General features: G+C 37.3%; 3 protein-coding genes across 4 annotated transcripts; 1 reads left to right on the forward strand and 2 right to left on the reverse strand.

The window, feature by feature from the left end:
• Positions 1-220: 220 nt before the first annotated feature.
• On the reverse strand, positions 221-6,813 carry LOC123869978 (vang-like protein 1). The gene is made up of 6 exons (XM_045913107.1): positions 6,352-6,813; positions 3,297-4,265; positions 2,385-2,569; positions 1,717-1,829; positions 1,139-1,328; positions 221-703 (listed from the first exon to the last, which is right to left on the reverse strand). Exons 1-6 carry the CDS (start codon positions 6,435-6,437, stop codon positions 585-587), a joined length of 1,662 nt encoding a protein of 553 aa, XP_045769063.1. The 5' UTR covers positions 6,438-6,813; the 3' UTR covers positions 221-584.
• A 275-nt stretch (positions 6,814-7,088) lies between these two features.
• Positions 7,089-11,824, forward strand: LOC123869977. The gene is made up of 4 exons (XM_045913105.1): positions 7,089-7,683; positions 9,237-10,159; positions 10,766-10,901; positions 11,011-11,824. Exons 1-4 carry the CDS (start codon positions 7,212-7,214, stop codon positions 11,292-11,294), a joined length of 1,815 nt encoding a protein of 604 aa, XP_045769061.1. The 5' UTR covers positions 7,089-7,211; the 3' UTR covers positions 11,295-11,824.
• Positions 11,825-12,460: 636 nt separating this feature from the next.
• LOC123870546 (SCY1-like protein 2) lies at positions 12,461-19,878 on the reverse strand. 2 transcript variants are annotated; one of them, XR_006797093.1, is made up of 8 exons: positions 19,640-19,878; positions 18,658-19,314; positions 17,554-17,732; positions 16,149-16,821; positions 15,691-15,910; positions 15,030-15,215; positions 14,147-14,862; positions 12,461-12,696 (listed from the first exon to the last, which is right to left on the reverse strand). XR_006797093.1 is itself a non-coding variant. In XM_045913902.1 (7 exons), the coding sequence occupies exons 1-7, from the start codon at positions 19,764-19,766 to the stop codon at positions 14,226-14,228; spliced, it is 2,679 nt and encodes an 892-aa protein (XP_045769858.1). In that variant the 5' UTR covers positions 19,767-19,878; the 3' UTR covers positions 13,667-14,225. The 2 variants fall into 2 exon arrangements, 1 of the variants encoding a protein (XP_045769858.1); XM_045913902.1 differs by lacking the exon at positions 12,461-12,696 and having other exon boundaries at positions 13,667-14,862.
• Between the last annotated feature and the right edge of the window lie 409 nt (positions 19,879-20,287).

Raw genomic sequence — 20,287 nt, forward strand, 5'->3', positions numbered from 1 at the left:
CAGTTCATGATTGACATGAAATGTTTATTCGAATAAAAAAACATTTCTATTATATTTAAAACACGTTCTCATATATCCACAGATTACCACTTTTACAAGTTACGCCGATGTAGAAATCTTATTTTTGAATGAGAAAATATTATCTCAGCCAAATAATAGCGCCTGTCCATCCGCTATTGGTTGTTGGCTATGCGCAAAATTTTTTAAAAACGAAAACGAAACGTGTGCAAACGAATTTTCGCAATACAACTTTTAAAGTATTAGAGCTCGTTCACACAGGCTGCGTAAGCGTAGACGTAGCGCGTACCATTGCATTGTAATGTATGGAACTGCATGAAACATGACATACCGCTTGCGTGCCACGTTCACGTAGACGTAATGCGTGCAGTTAGGTTTACGGGTTCACGCGTGTCACTACGCACGTGTCACGTGTACATGCTGCATACGCAATTGGTATGAATCGGCCATAAAAGTGGCCAGTACTGCACAGTGCACACATATCTAATCAGGCGCACCATCTCAAATTAAATAAAGTCTAAATGTCATACCAGCCGGTGTGAATCCCGGAGTGGGTATTCCTCTTGTCAGACGGAGGTCTCAGAGTTGAGTCGCAAAATGAAGCGGTTGCTCTTTGGGTCCACCACCTCTTCCGAGAGACTGAATTTGGGCAACTGCTTTATAGAGCAGATGAGGGAGACGTCACCTGTAACACAAGTGTTGAAAAAGTCAAAACTTTTATAAAAAAAATTTGTTCATTTTTGGATCGTCAATTGTTGGATTCACAAGATAATCGTGATAATTAATTACGTAAACTTAAATAGATAGTATAATAAGTCACTATAATTGATTCCCCTCTCTCCCATGCACCATATTCCCCATTCCATTAAGGAATTTTCTCCCAAATTGACTGGGAGAACAAGATTTTGACTCTTAGGTGTATTAATTTTATTGCTATTTGACACTTGACTAATGTTACTGCTAAAGTAACATTAGTCAAGTAATTATGGGCATTAATTCCAAAGTTATGGGGCTCTAACATATGGACATATGCACAAAAACAAATTTACCTAAGTAGACTCAGCCAAAAAAATATGGCATAAATACCCCAAAACTAAAACCATGGGGGGAGGGCTCATACCTTGTCTCAATTGAAATTCCACGCCGTCCGCCAGCGGCCTGGCTAGCAGGTCATCAGATATCAAGGACCATCTCTGCACAGGCCGGGCTTCCTGCTCAGCGGCCAGCACTGGCCCTTCTACCAAAAACGGTTCCAAGAATGCTCTCGGTGACGCGTCTTGAGATAAACATCTAGCTAGATGGGCTAATACCTGGAACAATCAATTGAATACTAGTGTGAATATGTTTTTCCCCATTCCATCAGCCAAAGTCAGCCAGCGTCCACTGCTGGATATGGGCCTTTCAAATAGCGCGCCACCAAACACGGCCCTCCGCCTTCCTCATCCACCCGCTCCCCGCCACCTTCTTCAGGTCATCGGTCCAGCGGGCTGCAGGTCGTCCCACACTGCGCTTACCGGTACGCAGTGAATAAGTTATCGTGCCTAAATAGATCCTAGTTATTGACAGTTGCAGAGTGGTAGATTTCTAGTTTCTGAAGTAACTTCTCTCAAGACTAAGGTCCTTGTATTTTGCCTATTGTGGTCTCGGAATTAAAGGGTCAAAATAAAGGTATGTGCTATTTAAGCTTGTGAAACTAACAGAGTCAGCAGAATGCCTAGGTTGCTGCCTAGTGGCGCGCAGGTACTTCTGCAACGCGCGCGCCAGCGACGGGAACACAGCCTGCGCTGCTTCTCGGGGACCCAAAGCACCGCCTGGGGACAAAAGAAAAGACTTGTTTGTATAGTGGCTAGCTTAACTGAACATAAGATCCTGCGTTATAACCCGGCAGAGTTAATTGTGGGATTCTCAAACCAGGCCTAAAGTCTAAACCCTTCTCCTACCGAGAGGAGACTCGTGCTCGGTAGTGTACCGGTGATGGGTTGATCATGATGATAATTGACCTGTCCAGACCTACGATCAGCGTGAGAAAGAAGCCAGCCTATAGGCGATGGGGCTAGATTAAGCATTAACCCCGGTATTTTTTTTAAATAGTCAACGAGCAGGCGTGTCATCTGATGTTAAGTAATAACCGCCGCCCATGAACATTTGCGATTCCAGAGGAACTGCCAATGCATTGCCAGCTTTTCAAGAATTTAAGGAATGATGCAGCAACGGTAGTCTCCAGGTTAACGGACCCAATGGCCACAGGTATTAAACCATTTTGTGAGTGAGTGGGAAACTGGCTTTCCAGCTCGCAGCCACAGCACATGGGATGCTTTGCAGCTTCTTTATAAATATAAATAAAATAAAGCTGTGCACCCACTCACCGTTGGCGGCGGAGAGGCGCACGCGGCGCACGTGCGCGAAGGCGTCCTCGGCCGCAGTGAGTAGTCTCGCGCGGCGCTTGCGCACGCGACGCTCCCGCTCTGCCTCCTCATAGTAGCGCTCGTTGTGCGCCGAGCCTGAGTCGCGTCGCCGCCCCGCGCTGCCCGTGCAAGATCCCGCCGTTGATCTACAGCAATCGTTAATTTCATAACGGTGGATAAACACATCCAACCGCACAAACCCGACGGCATATGTGGATATACCATTAGTCACAGTAATCTTATAGGTGGTAGTGGCGCTATAGTCTCTAATATTATAAAGAGATAAAGTTTGGATGTAGGGAAGTAATCTTCAGAAGTAATGATCCAATTTTGAAAATTCTGTCTCTGGCAGATGACTATACTATCCCTGAGTGCTATAGGTTATATATAAATTATATCACGTGAACGAAGTTTCTGGCAGAAGCTAGTAATTCATAAAAGCTTACTTTTATCTCTAATTATTATAACAACCTACACCTTCTAATATGAAAAGAGTAAAGTGAAAAAAGCGTGAGTATGTTGGTTTGCCCAAGGCAAATTGCGCCGCAATTGATCAATGCGATTTTTTAAATGGATCTAGTTAGAATTTTGGAGAATGGCATAGGTCGTAAAAATAGTTTCCACAGGATTTTCAAAAACCTAAAATTCTTCTAAAGAGTTTGAACATTCAAATTTTGAAGAAGCAAAAGGAATCTCAAAAATAAGTCTTTGTTTAAACTGCTTATATTTAGAACATTACATTAAGCACTGCAAGCAAGATTTTTGCCCACATTGTGGCAGGCGGCATAATAGATTATTACACATTTTTGAAATCGTACAAAAAATAATAATAAATAACTTATTAAGATTAAATAGATTCGAAATGTATCTTACCTTGTTTGTCCTGACTGTGTATTTGTATTGGAATCCACTTCGTAAAACTTTATACTGGCTTGTGCTTTCCTCTGTGACTTTGATATGGGAATCTTTTCCAAGTATGGATTGTATATGGGGAACTCGGTATAATATCTCTGTAACACCCAAACTGCAGCTCTCTGTATACTCAATTGGCCTATAGTGTATGATCTGCTCTCCCCATCTGGACTCCGCACAATCTTGATATAATACACAGGTTCTAAATGCCTTATTTCCATTAAAACCACTGTCACATAATGTATGAAGAGCAACGTATCAGCAAAACTAGATACATATGAAACTAATGAAGTATAGTCCATTGCTTCTTCCCCAACTGCTAAAGCCTTTGTCGCCTCAGTTATTTGCACAAAGTAAAACAGCCAATACGAAAACGAACATACCGCTAATATTACTAGCATCATAGCTCTGAACACAAATAATCTAGGTAAAACTGCATTTCTTGGGCGCAAAAATACAGCCCAAATCCCTATAGCCAATAAAACTAATTTGAAAGCTAAAGACAGCAAAATTCCTTTACATTCTGCCGTACAAGACAGAAGTTGTATTCTTTGACTCGGCTGTAAAGCGATATTATCTGATAGCCCGGGGAAAAATCCCAATTTAGGTAACACAACCATTGCTAAAGGACTGACGAAGGATACAAAAGTTAACCCTAAAGCTATTGTTGTTCCAAAATATCGTGAACAAACGAATCCTAAGCCACTATCTGATTCCATGGGCCAGTTGCTAACATCCTCCATGGATTGGGAGCCTTCCGAAGTGTTTCCTGTCACAGCTGTGGTATTTTCCCCCCAGTTCTCATCTTGAGGAAGGATTTGGACTTCAATGACCTCTTGGCCATCTCTACCGATCTCTGGATTAATATTTACACTAGTCTGGAACGGTGCCATGTTGTCGCCGCAGTCTTTTCTTTGAGATTTTGTACTCCTGAAATATAAAAGAAAATCTTAATTTATTTTATAGGTAAGTAAAATTTTTGCTTATAAAATTACATAGTTTATCTATACATAATCCAAAGTATATGAAGTAAAGCACTATTACATCTCAAAACTTGAAAAAAATTAGGACTCTTATATTAATAATAATAATAATAATAATCTTTATTCCAGATATTACATCCATTTTGTTAGTTATATTAATCTATGCTAGTCTAAGTAAACCAATTCATGAAGCAATAATATACAATTTATATTATTGAAGTTTACATGTCCACTTAGCTAAGTAGATACTTCATTTTTATAAAAACCAGGAATAATCAAAAAAATCAGATATTATGTAGTTACCATTTGAATAAGAACTGAACTGATAAATCGGTTCAACTTCAGTTAAATTGTAACCAGCTAAATAATTTATTTTTATATTCAAGGTGATCTTAACAACCAAGCGTGACTCTTCCAACTTGTGACCATCAAAGAGATTTAGTTAAATGGTAGAGTGGATATTGAGAGAGAGACAATTAGTTAAATGGTAGAGTGGATATTGAGAGAGAGACAATTAGTTAAATGGTAGAGTGGATATTGAGAGAGAGACAATTAGTTAAATGGTAGAGTGGATATTGAGAGAGAGACAACACTAAGATTGATAGCACAGATAAAATGTTTCAATGTTTTTTTTATTAATTATTATAGGTACACATTTTAACCATCTTCACACTTGATGGAATGCATTTCTACTTTAAGGGAGGGGTAGATGACATATGATCCCCCAATTCAAGTGCAGCTGATGATGATTATTTTATTTAATATTATTTCAATTTAAAATTGATATAAAAATATTGAAATGATTTTTGCTTCCAATTTTTTTCATAGGCCTCTCCCAACCCCGAAACCCCGAAAAAAAAAACATTTTCAATAGAAACAGTGAGAGATAAAACGCAGATCTTGAATTCTGCTAATGTAATCTCTTAGCTGACAGTGGATATTCATGAACAGAATATCCAAAGCAGCCTTTATTCTCAGCTATTTCTGCTGTAGCATTATCCTATTAGTCAAAAATGAAATGTTTGAATATCTCTGACAATAGATTAACACAGTTTTTGAGAATTCGTTAGAAACTGTACATTATTTTCCAATTAAAAAACCTTGATAACATAAATTTCTGAGGTGCAAATGACTGATAACTTAATTGAGTTGATACAAATTTTATTTTGTTCAGTAAAGTGTTGAAACTGTTGTGTAATTATTAATTTTTTAATGAACAGTTTGAATATCCATTTTCGTGATTCTGTGCATAATTACTCCTAAGCCAATGTGACCTTAATAACAAGGTAGCAAGAGGAATTTATTGTAAAATAGCCAAGGTACTATGCAGGTAGGACTTTACTTAAGAGGAATTTCTGAAAAATCTTTCTTAATCTAGACAGTTCTATAGTTCTAGTCAGGAAATTTTCTATAGCATAGTATGTGTAGGTTTTATAGCACTTGGCTGCTATCAGACCTGCTGGTAAGTGAGGCAGCCTAAGATGCGACTGCACTTGCCTAGAAGATGCCTATTCACTCTTGACTTACAAGTACAATCTTCATTGACTTAAGATAATTAACTCAAGATAATTTGGTTCTACAGTGATTTCAAATATTAAAGTTTACACAGTTGTTTAGTTTATACAGAATGTGAAGTGATATGCATTGGGATTAAATATTGTTTTGGTAAGTGAGAAATGTTATAATGTAAATTAGGTATCAAAAGACCTAATATTTATTCAAGTAGTGTTTACATCATTGAGTTTTACTATGTGACTGGAATTCAAAGTAATGACCTTTAAAGGATGAGATTCTTACTTATCAAAGTGCGTTGACTTAGTTTTAAGACCAAATACATGGAAAAAAATGGTAAATTTAAAGAAAATCTAGTTCTATCTTGAAACCTTGTTGTTAAACCAGTACATATAATATCAAGTAGCTTTCGACTTTCAATATTAGTTATCTGGTTTTACTAATACCCTAGGGTAAATTTATAAGTGCTGACTGATATAAACGTATAAACTAAAATTAGAACTTTGTTTAAATAAACATACCTTGTACTTCGGTGAGTGTGCTGCCTATGACGGGAACTACGCCTCGACCGGCTGCTTATTTCCGATCGAACTGACTCCGTCTCCATGGTTCAGCTATAGTATAATCAAAACGGACACCCGCGTACTATCCATTAGCACTTTAACTCTATAAACCCGCAATAATCCACCATGAAATCGCATCACGAAATTAGAGCAATTAAAATGCGTCCACTTTACGGAATTCCATCCACTAATTTAATTCATTTCGCACGTAGAGAAGTCTTGCTACAAGTGGCACAATGCTAGGATATTGATCTTCGATGTTTTAGCACCAGACAACGTAAATTATCGTTGCATTATTGATATTTATGGGATTTTTCTAATTAGAGCGTCGTTTACAGGTGTTGTCCAAACGATTTCATATTGAATTATCCTACTAAGAAATATTGAGTACCATTAAAATTCAAAGTTCGTTGTCTCTTTTTTTCTTACTCTTTACCGTATGCTGCGTTCTCGTTCTCACAAAGCAATCTGTTGTCTTCTTAATTTAGTAGCATAAAGCAAATAAACAGTTCGGAAATTGATGTGATTGTGAAAATAACTTTTAAATAACCAACGTTATTTAATAGAATTAATTATAGATAATTATAAAGAGAATAAGACAATGTAAATTAAAATACCTACCTAAAATAACCTACCTAAATAATACCTATTTGTTTTGTAACAGATGGTGATCGAGCAAGTGGCGGTGAATTCGAAAAAATAGAGCATTAGATTAGGTACAAAGAATTGATAATGATAAGATAACAGCGCCGTATCAAGTGCACAACTTATTGAGCACCTCAATTTAGTCATGAAGTTATTGTTTATCCTTTGAAACAATGGAGATCCCTCAAAATAGAACCAGCCAAAGGGAACGGAGTGAGAACAGAGTGGAAGATTTACACTTGGATCGTGTTGTGGCTTCACACCCAGAAATCGGACCTAGCCCTCCAGATGGAGGTTACGGCTGGATGATAGTGATATCAGCCTCGATATACCATACAACAGTGCCTACAGTGTTGATTTTATACGGTTTAGTGATTTTAAAGTCTGTACGCGAGGCTGACCATGCTGAAGGAGAAAAACTCAGGATTTGGGACGTTGATATTGCTTTGGTCCCTGTTATTATGATTGTGATACGACTATTACTAGACTCATGGTGTAGAGCCGTGGCGAAAATATTCAACATGCCAAGATTCACCGCTTTGGCTGGACTTTGCTTATCCGTAGCTGGGGTCCTGCTATCCAGTTATTCGACGAACGTGTACAGTAATGACCACATAGTGAGCATATTCGCTGGAATCTTTGCCGGTATGTACAATTTTTAAAATAATATATTTTGATAGGCTACGAGATGTCTTAAGAACGCATTAGTGCCGCTCTAAAACCGTGGAGATTCAGTAACTATTGATGGTAAATTGGTATTATAGATATACCTACAATGACCATATGATTGAACTCCAAGCCCCAACTCTTCACCCCTAAAAATGCAGGGTAAACCATTCAAGCCGTGGTGATTTAGGAACTGTTGATGGTAAATTGGTACTGTAGGTACCAAGCAAGCTATTTGGGCTCGGTTTGGGAGTGCAAAGCCCCCTGTTAAAGTCATATCTTCTCGCGTCGATTCCTCAGTTTTGACGCTCGTGGATCCCTCGAGATATCAATTCCTTCACTATTGCTCCATTTTTCTTAGATGCAGTACGAAAGGCATTACAGGTAGAAGACATTTTTATCTGTTCAAACCAAAATCTCGGGCTACATCCGAGGGTTCTCTTTCCTCCGACAGAAAACATCGTGAGGAAACCTGCATGCCTGAGAGTTCTCCGTAACATATTGAGAACACTCAAAGGTGGGGGAAGTCTGCAAATCTGCATTTGGTTAAACCAGTCTAGGGCTACATCCTCACTGTCTCTCTCCTCCGATTCCCAAGGGTCGCTCGTAAACCAAATGGAAAAGGGAATGGCTGGAGCGTGGAGTCCTGGAAGCCGATGTACCTAGGTAGTTTTATATACCCAGGTACTAAGTAGGTACCTACCTAGTATTTTTTTCACAGTCATCACCGAGTTTTATGTATAAAATTGTTTTTAATAGCCCATTGTGTAGCATTGTAGATGAAGGTCACTTACTTATATGTTTATGGCGCCGTACAGTATAGCTACAATCTACATAAACAAGACATTATTAATATTATAGGTGTCTACTGTGCCTACTTGTTTTTAATCTTCCTGCAATTAGCTAAATGTGACTGTATACAATTTTATGACTTTTTTACAAAGGTGTGATAATTTGTTTACAATTTACGTCATGCTGTAAAGACTTGCTTATATCGATATAGCTACCTACGAGTAGATAATAGGGTATAGTACAGTTTTAATCTTGCCTTTGGGCCCGCCCCGTTAACATTATTTTCCAAGTAGTTAATACCAGATTACCTATCTTTATCCAATTATACCTATAGCCACAATATAGCTATATCCAGAGCACATGCTTTATGAAGTTATAAGCATGTTTAATTCGTCCAAGCTTATCCCTTCTTTAGCTCATCCCTTATATGATGTTGATGATTGATGACAAAAGAATCGTAACACTCAGGACAAATTCAATTAAGTACCTACTTTTAATTATGACAATACACGTTACATTTGAAAATATGCGTAACTACGTAGGACATTACATTCGAGTGTCCTGACGTGGTATTGTAAAGTTCTCATCAATCAATACCTTACCTATTCGTACCTACAGGCAAGTTAGAGGGTTCTTCTCGGTAGGAAGAGCATTCCGGACCTATTCGAAAGCACCTTGTAATTGAGTATCTGTTTCTACTAACTACCTACATACTTATATTTTATGGTCACTAATTTTAGGAGCCGGCTGCGCATTGACTGGTCAACAAACCGATGTGATCATCACCCACTACTTCAGAGAAAACCTCACGCTTGCCCAAAGACTCGTCCGCATGGCACCATCTTTTGGCAACGCTGTGACCTGCCTCGTAGTGGGCTACTTGTGCACCGTTTACACAAGCGACCTAGTCGTGATGATATACGCCGCTATATTGATGCAGAACTGCATATTCTTGGCTGCTTATACGCGCCCAATTTACATAGAAAAAGTTTTGAGATCCACCTACAACATGATCCGAGCGGTTGAAGATGACGACGAAGTTATATTCTCTAACCAGAACACGCAAAGAATTGTAACAATCGAGGAGAGGACAGATCCCATAGCGTCAAGGGCTGCGACGGAGAATGTTTCCACTCAGGATGAAGAAAACGACGTTGTCGTGTTCAAATCGAAGAAAGGTGCAAGAGAAATCCTCGATCCTGAAGTACAGGACAGAGAGAACAGCACGCATGCTAGATTCTCGTCTGATTTCAGCACCGACACACCTAATCGATTCTCATCAGATTTCAGCGCGTTCGACAGACCGAATCGTTTCTCCTCAGACTTTGGGACGCTGGATATAACAAGTTACAGTCGAATAAACGGGTATCGAGAGCTGGAAAATATTGATAGAGATGGTCAAAACCCCCAACCGTTGTACAGAGAAACTACAGTAAATGCTCCGTCAAATAACTTGATATTTACACCAGATGTGACGCCTGGGACGGCTAGAAGAACAGCGTCTATGAAGAAGAACTTTATAACTGTGATGAATATGCTGGTGGATTTGAACTTCTATTTGTACACGTTGTTGCATCTTTGCACGACTTTCTCTGTACTTGTTCTTGGACTCGTGTTTCCGGCGATGTTGTGGGAGCTCAATCCAACTATGAACATTTGGTCGGTAAGTCAATTATTATATACAAATTCATGTCTCTAGGTATAATAACTTTTGATTCTCTCGATTTTTACTCTTTCTTTTCTTTTTATATGATCCAATTAATAAATAAATGGATACGATCTTTCAAATCCAATGGATTTCTGAGACGATTGGAGTGGAATGACTAAGTCATTATAAAATCGAGACTTTCTCGAATAAATTGATTGTTTGGCAACCCTAGCTAGGGGATGCGTCTCAAAAGGAAAACCTGAACCCTTATAGGAGCACTTTATTTTCTGTGTCTGTGCGTCTGTCATGTCTTTCAAGAAAACCTATAGGATTTCCCGTTACCCTGGAATCATGGGCAAGTAGGTAGGTCTTATAGCACAAGTAAAGGAAAAAGTCCAAAAACCGTGAATTTGTGGTACATTACAAAAAAATTGAAACGTGTTCACAAAAAAAATAATTTACTAAAAATCACATATAGATAGATGGCGCTGGTTGTCATTAACTTGCAGTAATGCACATAAAAATGTTAAAATGTTTTGTAAGTACGATGGTACGGAGCCCTTCGGTGCGAGTCCGGCTCGCACTTGACTTGTTTTTAGGGTTCCGTGTTTTAAATTTCAGGTAGCGTCAGTAACAGCGATATCCCACGCGGCTGCCCTTTGCTTCATAATGCTCTGCATCGCTATGCCAAAGAACATCAACGAAAAATCCAAGCTGTACGCAACGATCTGCGTTTGCGGCGCTGTTGGGTTTTATGGTAAGAGTTTCTTTGTTTCAATAGTTTTCTTGTAATCTAAGCCGATGATAGAGTTGCAAAAACAATTTCGTATTTATATTAAGTGCCTATAATTTTCTCTCCATTCCAGGCATTACCCTGTCAGCAAACAAGAGTGTCCTGGTAGTATGGTGTATGATCGCGAGCTTCGCCACCGCTGCCTCCAGCGTGTTACAACAACCCCTGTACAATGCTCTCAACGAATTCGACACCACCGCGACCATGACCACAGCCAATGTGATAGTGGCGACCATTATTATGGTGTGGTCGGTGGCCTACAACTACGAGTATAAGACGTGTTTCTTCATCGCCAGTCTGTTGCAGTCTGCCACCGCTTGCGTGTTCTTAGTAGCATCTTTCAGACGCCGAAGATAGACTACCCTAATTTTTTAATTTTTTTATTCAGATACAAGCTAGCCCTTGACTGCAATATCACCTGGTGTTAAGTGATGATGCAGTCTAAGATGGAAGCGGGCTAATGGGAAGTGGTATGACAGTTATTAAATTCATACCCCTTTGGTTTCAACACGGCATCGTACCGGAAGGCTTAACCGCTTGGTTTTACCCGTAGGGTGGTAACTAGCAACAGCCGAAGCCTCCCAGCAGACAATAACTTTATGTACTTTATTGCGTCTTAACTCTTAATGTACTATTTATTTAAACGGCTTTCCGGAGTTCCACGCCTTCTTCTACACTGGAAAATAGGTACTATTAAATACTTCTGTATCTTATTTCGGTTACTCTTAAAATACGTATCCTTCAGTTCATCCTACCAAAAGTGCTATTTCGTGTTTTAATAGGTCAAGTTTCTTAGTTTGTACCAATTCGTATGTCTATGGTTTGTACACTATTTCTGGACGTTGTAAGCGATAAGTGATAAGCGATAGTATTAGAATTGTTGTAAAGTTACCATTGTTAACCAAATAAAATAAAAAAGGTTGTGCCAATTAAGTAAAACGAAATACCTAGGTACGTTTTGCAACTAGAAAACAAAGAAAAATTAAGTTTACAATTATTAATGTATGTGCTTATTATGTACGTATGTAATTACTTACCTTTTTTATAAGATTTTTGTATATTTAATTGCTATTAATTAATTATTGTATTTTGTCAAGTATTAATTTTAATTAAGAGAAAAAATATAGTTATTCATTTATTCATTTCATTTTTAAAATAGACATTTTGCTCTATTCTATTTAAAGGATTAATTCTAAATAGGAAAATAGACAATTATTTTGACAAATTATTATTTATTTATTCAATTAATATTAATAAATTAAAAATTTGAGTAAGTTATAAGCAAATAATGAATTAGAATATAGTAATATTATGGTACCTATTTTACTGTTGGACCAATGGACATTAATATTTTCTCAAAGCATTTTTGAGGACTATTCATAATTCACTAACTGTTATTTAAGTAAAAAGGTATTTAATAAAATAGATTGTAAATTAACTGTAACAAAATGCATTTTTTATAAATAAAAATATTTATTTATTAAATAAAACTGAAAACAAAAGTTTTTTATTTCCTATGTACTTATAAATAAGATTTTTCTATAGGAGAGTGCAGCACTATACCCTCATAAATTATATTCTTAATATAAATAATTCTAATAGGAATGTTCGAATTTTAAAAAATCAGTTCGAATATTTCTATAGCACATTCAAAATATCACTCAACTCAAGCACAAAACTTAATACTTATCAATACCTACATACCTACAGATTTTTTTTGTTTAGGGCTGATTATTCAATCACCAAACAATATTACGTAAATGAGGAATCATTTTGACCAGGGTTGGCAAAAACCCAGTTTTTTAATTAAACATTTTTGTTCAAAACAGGATTAAAAGCATGTTTAAAACTGTTTTTAACCGACTTCAAAAAGGAGGAGGTTCTTAATTCGTTGGAATAATTTTTTTTGTAATTAAGAACATGTCAAGAAAATTAAAAAGTCTTATGTTAGGCAAATGTTCAAAACAATGTTAACCATGATTTTGACAGTTTTTAGATTTCTATTCAAAAATGGTTTTTGTATTAAAAATTCGTTAAAATGTCTAGTTAATTTATTTGGCGATTGAAAAATCCAGAGTATTATGGTAAGGAGATATTCTATAACATTCGTAGCATATTCCGGAGAAAGATATTTCTCCCTAAAAAGAAGCAAATAAATATGATTTTTTAAATCGTTATTTACTCAATGAAATGATAGTTGGGATGTATTAACACACGATTATTATCAGAATGGAACTATACGTCTAAGAATAAAATTAATGATGGAAAACTAAACTATCAAAATATTAAAATAAGCAAAAGACTTTCAGATTTTCCTGTTACAGTGAGATAATATATTTTAGATAAGACCATTTTTTTAATTAAGTATAATTTATTAAAATAGATTTGATTGTTAAATCCAAATTTCAGAATCCACCATGTTTATTTTTGGTTCCATCCCATCGGACTTTGTGGCCAACGCCGTTTACAAAGATCCAAAAACATTTCAAAAATAGTTCATTCCCCTAACATATTCTTAGTTTTCATTCTTCTCTTCCGACCAAAGTCCAGTAATTGATAATAATTTATTGTTTGGTTGGGGAGGTAAGCGGCGCTTAGCTTGTAACTGCATGTTTGACCATACAGATTTTATCTGTTGGCGGATTATAGCAAAATAATTTTTAACTGTTTCTTGCTAAACATGAACTTCCGCAAAGTAACGCCTGATTCTATCCAATATCCAATAATAATTAAACTGTTTAATTTATTCAAATTATTTTAAGACTGGCAATGATTGAAACTGTTCTATTAACACATTACAATGTTGTAGCGTGTTGTAATGCAATCCGTCTGCACTGATCGACAGATCACAGACTTCATATACTCGTAAGTATGACCCTGGCCGGGCTCACTTGGTCGCATGGCCTGAGAAAATCTACGACAGTGCGCCAATTTGACGGTTCTCGCGTAAGTCTTATTTCACAAGAGACACTCAGTAAAGATGAGTTTACGTGATATACGTTTATGATACAGAGGCGTTTGTTTAGGTCGCCCGCGCTGTGCGAGCTGCATTGCGCTTTGTGTCGTAACAACAGTCATTATTTATTACGTCTGCGGAGTCATCCTTCTGTACCTGAAAGGTACTATTAAATATGCTTTGACTACGATCAACTTCCGCCATGCCAGAAGACACTTCAACACAGCAATGTGTCAATACCTTTAGAAATGATTTAATTCTGCAGCATATTTTATGTCCCAGTTTTCAAACTGACAAAGAGAAATATCGATAATTTGTATGTTAAAGTTAATTTAACTTAACAAGTCCATCATTTCACTGTCGTTTAGCTTTTTAACTTCATTATTATTATTACTTTCACCCGGTGTAGGTAAGAGAGATTCAAAAGCCGACCAGTCTTGTTTCATTTTCGTCTGGTTGGTTTGATTGTTTGCCCATTTGTTGTTGAAATTCCCGCTTGGACTCGTGAAATTCCCTGTTGGACTCGTAAAATTCCCCGTTGGACTTGTGAAATTCCCACTTGGACTCGAAAAATTCCCCGTTGGACTTGTGAAATTCCCACTTGGGCTTGAAAAATTCCCGGTTGGACTTGTGAAATTCCCGCTTGGACTTGAAAAATTTCCAGTTGGAGGATTAGTCCAGCCTGTATTTGGTGGTAAGGCTAACTGATTGTCAAAAGGCATTGGACTTTGATATGCTGGGGAATTCCCTAAGTTTAAATTATAGTTGGGCATTGGCTTGGACGTTGGTTGTGTGACGTTGGCCGTTGGGTATATTTTTGTTGTGAGTTGGCTGAGATTGGTTTGGAATAATGAGTTTGTTAAGTCTACAGGTTTAGGTTGGGGTGGCGGTTGTATTGAAGGGGTGGGGATAGCTTTTGGAGGGGGTTGTCGTGATAGTTTTCGAGCGGTTTCTTGCTGTTGGGCGATCCTGAAAGAGAAATGTCATTTGTTATTTCTTAAAAAGCTTGAAATGAAAATCTAGTAATTAAAGGCTTTTAGGGTATATCCGTTTCATAGCCTACATTTGAGAGCGGCTAAAGTGGGTGGAGCCTCGAGGTTTTCTTACAAGTATCGTTAACTGCGGTTTTGTCTCACCTCTGTTTATCTTCCATGGTCAAAGACCCGCTCTCAACAACGGGTGTGGGTTGCTCGACTTTCTCCGGCTTGTTGTTAAATGAGAAAGGATCTACTCCGAGGCCCGAAAACATTTTATCGATGTCGTTCTGAGGAGTTGGAGCTGAGACCAGGTTGTCTGATGATGTAAGTGCATGCTCCATAACTCTGGAAACAGAATATTGTATTAAATTTAATTCAAGGGTTTTGTATCTCCAGACAGCCTCAATTGCTAAACGGTTATAGAAGTAGACTGAAATCCGAAAGGTCGGCGGTTTAAACCATACCGCAGTGCAACACTATTGTCTTACCTACTTCTAGCACAATCGCATGATCTTTTTCATGGGTTTAGTAGGGGACCTGGACTGATATAGGCTATTTCATCCCGGGAAGTCAAACAGTTCCCACAGGATTTTAAAAACGTAAATCCACGCGTACGAAGCCGCGGACACTAGCCAGTAAATAAATAAAAAAAAACAAGAAGAACCAAGGGCTAGTAAATACAATAAACAAAAAGGATTCACTTGGACTCATTCTGTATAGAATCCACTTTGGATATCATTTGCTTCAAAGCAATATGAGCATGTTGAACTGGTTCACCAGGACCCGTTCTCATGCATGGGAGAGTGACAAATATACTCACTTAGACTCATTCTGTATAGAGTTGAGCTGCTCCAGTTTGGTCCTATGCTCCGCCTCCACTTTGGATATCATTTGCTTCACGAGCGATATGAGCGCATTGAATTGGTTCAGCGTGAGGCCATTTTCGACGCACAGGGGAATGAGGAATGGGAGAACCTTTGTTGCCATCACTTCTTTAGTTATGCCGAGCTTTTTGTGACTCAGTGTTAGCTTGTAGATGCCTGAAATTACGATACTGAGTTTACAATGAAACTAAGGCTCCATGAAAAATAAGGAAAACAATTTTAGCTTTGCAGTATCAAAATGTTCTTTAGAAGATCAAGGTTAACATTTTTATTTTATGTGATTTCACCCAATATAATAGAATGAATGAATAAATTAAAAAATAAATAAAATTCGCTCAATTTATTCACACTCTAATTACCATAAGTCGAAAATTTATAGTGAAAATAAACCTACCTAAAATGCCCATAAGCACAGCGGGCTCCCTCGAAGGAATCTGCGGCAAAAACGGAATTATCTCGTCCAACACCAACCATTTGTCCAAATGTTCCAACAGTTTGCCCAAGCACAGCAAACAGTTAACCCGCACAGAAATATAGTTTGTACTCAGGCATAGCTTCTTTATACGCGGTAACAACGCATTTTTCATGGCCGGGTAATCTATTAGTGAGGCAAACGTTGGTAATACTGACAAACAGAGTTCCTGAATTTGTTGGGCATCTGACTCCAATGCTCGGTATAACATTGGCAGAATATCAGTTTTGACTTCGTCTCCGGGTGTCAATTTTAATAAAAGCTCCATTTTTTGCATGAAAATTAATAATATTTGTATTGGATCTTGGATTAACATTACAGGTTTTAGTACCGGTAGTATATATTTTACGTATTCTTCTTTTGAAGAGTTCTCAGCTATTAACAGGACGTTTGGTAGAACAAATGGTACCATGGGTGGATTTACAAACTCTTTAGTGAGGCACGGTAGGATTCGATAGATGCATATTCTGTGTGGCATTTTTTGAATGATCTGTGGCAGGCCCTTGTAAAACTGTGATTTTTGTAAGTTGTCCCATTGGAACAGTGAATCCAAATAATTCAGTGTTTTTACACCAATGTCCTCAAAATATGGAATCTAAAAAATTAAAGGAATAACAATTTGTGATATTTAACTTAAAATGAATATGTAAAAATTAAAAAGCACACTTATTATACAATTGATGGATTCCTCAGTAACAAAATTGTGTGATAGCAACTGGCTGAGTTCACAGTTGCCCATAAGATGGTGTAATACGTTGTTACATTGATAATATTGTAAATTTTTATGTATTGTAGAGTAACTGCTAAGTTTTTTGGTGGCTTTTCTCAGTAGAATCTTCTTTCCGAACTAGTGGTAGAATTTCAGACGTAGCATAAGAGACTCCAGTTTTTTATATTAAATAAATAAATAAATTAATTTTGAATATATTAACAAAATTTTAATAATAACCTAGACTTTTTTGCTATGTAATAAATAAATAATTCTTACTAATAGAAAAAACCAGCCAAGTGCAAGTTAGACTAGTAGAAGAAGGGTTTTGTAGTCTGTACCATAAACACTTAACACTTTTTAATTGTTTTTTGTGATGTAACCACAAATTCACGATATTACGATTTTCCCTCTGCTTGTGCTTTAAGACAGGGCTGCCGGCCAAATTTCATGACTTTAGGTCAATGAAGCACCCTATAATATATAATATTGGATTCCTTACCACCAGACAATGAAGTGATTTGACAGACTTGACAGACAGACAACAAAGTGACCATATAAAGGTTCCTTTATTTTTCTTGAGATATGGAACCCTAATGTAAATATTTGGTTGTTTACCTTTAAAAACTGATGTGGATCAGGTCTCAACTCAGGTGTGGCATTCAACATAAGCTTCACATATTCTCTCAGCCCATCGTTGACACACAGCAGTCTGGACGGAGGCAGGTTCCTCATTTCATTGGCAAACCTCTTGAACTTTGTGTAATCATTGCCTATGTTACCTAGAGTTTGGTGACCTGTGAAAAAATAAAAATTTACTGTAACATATAGCAGAGAAAAAGGGAGAGACAAAGTAGATATCAAGATTGAAAGGTAAAGAGAAATAAAGAGTCAAAGAAAGAGAGAGGGAGTTGACATAACTCATTTTTTTGTTTGTGACAAGTTAGCCCTTGACTGCAATCTTGCCTGAGAGGTTACTATGGAAAATGTTTAAATTGGATAGATATAGGGTTTGCTGCAACTAGACATTCTATAGGGGAGAGGTCAGCCTGAGATAATAGCAATTCTTTGCTTAGTTCTAACACCACGTAAATCAAAATTAGCAACTTTACAGGAGAGCTAATCTATATACATATAATAAAAATTGTAGAAAAGTGGTGTCTGTACAATAGAAATATATAAAAAAAAAGAAGCAGGGGTTGTTATTATATCGATGCCGAACCCGAAATTGTAATTAATTTTTTTTTTGTCTGTTTGTCTGTTTGTCTGTTTGTCTGTGTGTTTGTGCACGCTAATCTCAGAAACGGCTTATTCGATTTAGATACGGTTTTCACTAATATATTGTAGTAAGCTTCACTTAGGATTTAGTGTTTATTTCATGTCAATCGGTTCATAAATAAAAAAGTTATGTCAATTTAAAGAATCACGGCGCCTCGCGCCTGAGCGTCCGTGGCTATATAAAGCGCGAAAAGTCACTATTCCACGCGAACGAAGTCGCGGGCACAGCTAGTAATTTACTATTTCCAGAAATTTGGGTGGTTTTATGCACACTGTGCAGTTACTTTTTTTCTTTAAGAGTTTCTATTGGACATTTTCTTGTTTCTGACTGGCGAAAGAACATGTCTTTTGGTTCTTTAGGCTTCGAAATATGAAACCACCAAAAATAAGTTAGGTAGGTATGTGGTGTTAGAACTTAAGCTATTTAACTATAAACATACATACCTGTACTATGCAATGCATAAATAACCATTCCAAGGGAATAGATGTCACTTGCAGGGGAATGGGTAGCTGATAGAACATATTCTGGTGCCAAATAATCTAACGCAGGCTGAGTTAACGCATGCATAGCCTGACAGTACTCGTTAAATGGCCAGAACGGAGCTGAACCTGTTGTACTCTGATTTGCAATACAGAAGTCGAAGCCAAATATCTTCCAAGCGCCCTGCTGGTTCACAACAATAGACTCAGGACATATATTATGATGTAGAAGCTTCACATCATTATGTAGAAACGCTAATCCTTCAGCAATTTGCATCAACCCATATTTAATTTCAACATCATATAGTTTATAGTTAACTAAACTGCTCGGTATTGGTTGAGGCATGTTCTCAGTGTTACCGAGGACATTTGCTAAGCTTGCAAATACAGGTTCTGTTGCAAACGCCAAACTTTCCCGACTCTCTTCTAAACTGTGTTGGACAGTTAATATTTGAGGATGTTTTAACTTTGTCAGCTGTATGATGCCCCGTTTTAGAATGTCTATCATAATATCTTTGTCTCCCTTTGACCATCTGTCCAGTTGCTTTTTCTCAAAAACGAATATTGAAGCCTCTTGTTTTGTTGACTTTTTATATCCTTTGTATACTTTCCATAACAAACCTAGAAACAAGTAAATTGGAATGTTTTATTAAGTAATACATTTTCATGTTTAAGAGTTCTAGAACCAAATAGAATGCTTTCCACGCAACAAGTACTAGGTTAAGCTTTATTGTTTAGGTCCCTACCTAATACCTATTCTTTTTTGCGTGCAGTGTTCAATAATATGAATAATAAAGCTATTTTATAAGAGCCATTTGGAGTCTAAACCATTAGTTTCTTTAAGATATCAAGAAACTATTGGTTTATTCAGCAAGTGTATATCACAATGAGATTCTACTTCTATAGGTCCATGAGTCAATACTCAATGAAAACATAATCAACTTACCGGGGCCTGCGCTTGCAATATACTGTGTCGCCTCGAATTCTCTGGTCACAGGGTTTCCCGGTAGAACTCCGGATAATTGCGACACTGTATTGCTAACGGAAGAATAGAACTTGTTGAATACTTCCATTTTTAGGTTTTAGGCATAACGTTAGGGTATAAGAAGAATGAAAACCATCACAAAAAGATTACAAGGACCAGCCAAAAAAATACATTTCTGTGGGTTGAATTTGACTTTGACAGTGACAGAAATGATATGTCAGTCATCAACTTTTTTTTCTCTCTCTCGTCTGGCTTTACAAAGATTAGCCAATGTCAAGTTTGTAGTTATTTGTAACAAGTTAGTTACACTGTACAAGTATAGACCCTGTCTGTGCCAGCGCTCGCCAACATACGCGCGGCGCCCCTTTAGAGCGCTTCTCAGTCAGTTGCAACATGTTCCAGCACCAAAAAACACCAGTGATATACAAAAACCCCGGCCACTTTTAACAAAAAAAAAAACTCTCCAAAAAGGCACAACACACGCGCCAGCTAACGCTAACACACTACGAAGTTCGTCATTAACGTTCAAAAACGATTCGGAAAATTATTATTTTACCGACCAATCTCCGCTAACTACCTACAACTTGACTTGCGGCCCCACTGGCCATA

Source organism: Maniola jurtina, chromosome 12, assembly GCF_905333055.1.
Source record: "Maniola jurtina chromosome 12, ilManJurt1.1, whole genome shotgun sequence".
In the NCBI taxonomy this organism is placed as follows: Eukaryota; Metazoa; Arthropoda; class Insecta; order Lepidoptera; family Nymphalidae; genus Maniola; species Maniola jurtina.

What these genes read in the sequence shown, in the direction of transcription:
- LOC123869977 (XM_045913105.1), top strand. Translation starts at nt 7,212, where the DNA reads ATGGAGATCCCTCAAAATAGAACCAGCCAAAGGGAACGGAGTGAGAAC. An exon ending in ATTCGCTGGAATCTTTGCCG is followed by an intron (nt 7,684 to 9,236) that starts GTATGTACAATT and finishes CACTAATTTTAG; the next exon opens with GAGCCGGCTGCGCATTGACT. An exon ending in CGGCGCTGTTGGGTTTTATG is followed by an intron (nt 10,902 to 11,010) that starts GTAAGAGTTTCT and finishes TCTCCATTCCAG; the next exon opens with GCATTACCCTGTCAGCAAAC.
- LOC123870546 (XM_045913902.1), bottom strand. Translation starts at nt 19,766, where the DNA reads ATGGAAGTATTCAACAAGTTCTATTCTTCCGTTAGCAATACAGTGTCG. An exon ending in TATTGCAAGCGCAGGCCCCG is followed by an intron (nt 19,315 to 19,639) that starts GTAAGTTGATTA and finishes ACTTGTTTCTAG; the next exon opens with GTTTGTTATGGAAAGTATAC. An exon ending in ACCATGGAAGATAAACAGAG is followed by an intron (nt 14,863 to 15,029) that starts GTGAGACAAAAC and finishes TTTCTCTTTCAG; the next exon opens with GATCGCCCAACAGCAAGAAA.
- LOC123869978 (XM_045913107.1), bottom strand. Translation starts at nt 6,437, where the DNA reads ATGGAGACGGAGTCAGTTCGATCGGAAATAAGCAGCCGGTCGAGGCGT. An exon ending in ACACAGTCAGGACAAACAAG is followed by an intron (nt 2,570 to 3,296) that starts GTAAGATACATT and finishes CGATTGCTGTAG; the next exon opens with ATCAACGGCGGGATCTTGCA. An exon ending in GGAATTTCAATTGAGACAAG is followed by an intron (nt 704 to 1,138) that starts GTATGAGCCCTC and finishes CTTGTGTTACAG; the next exon opens with GTGACGTCTCCCTCATCTGC.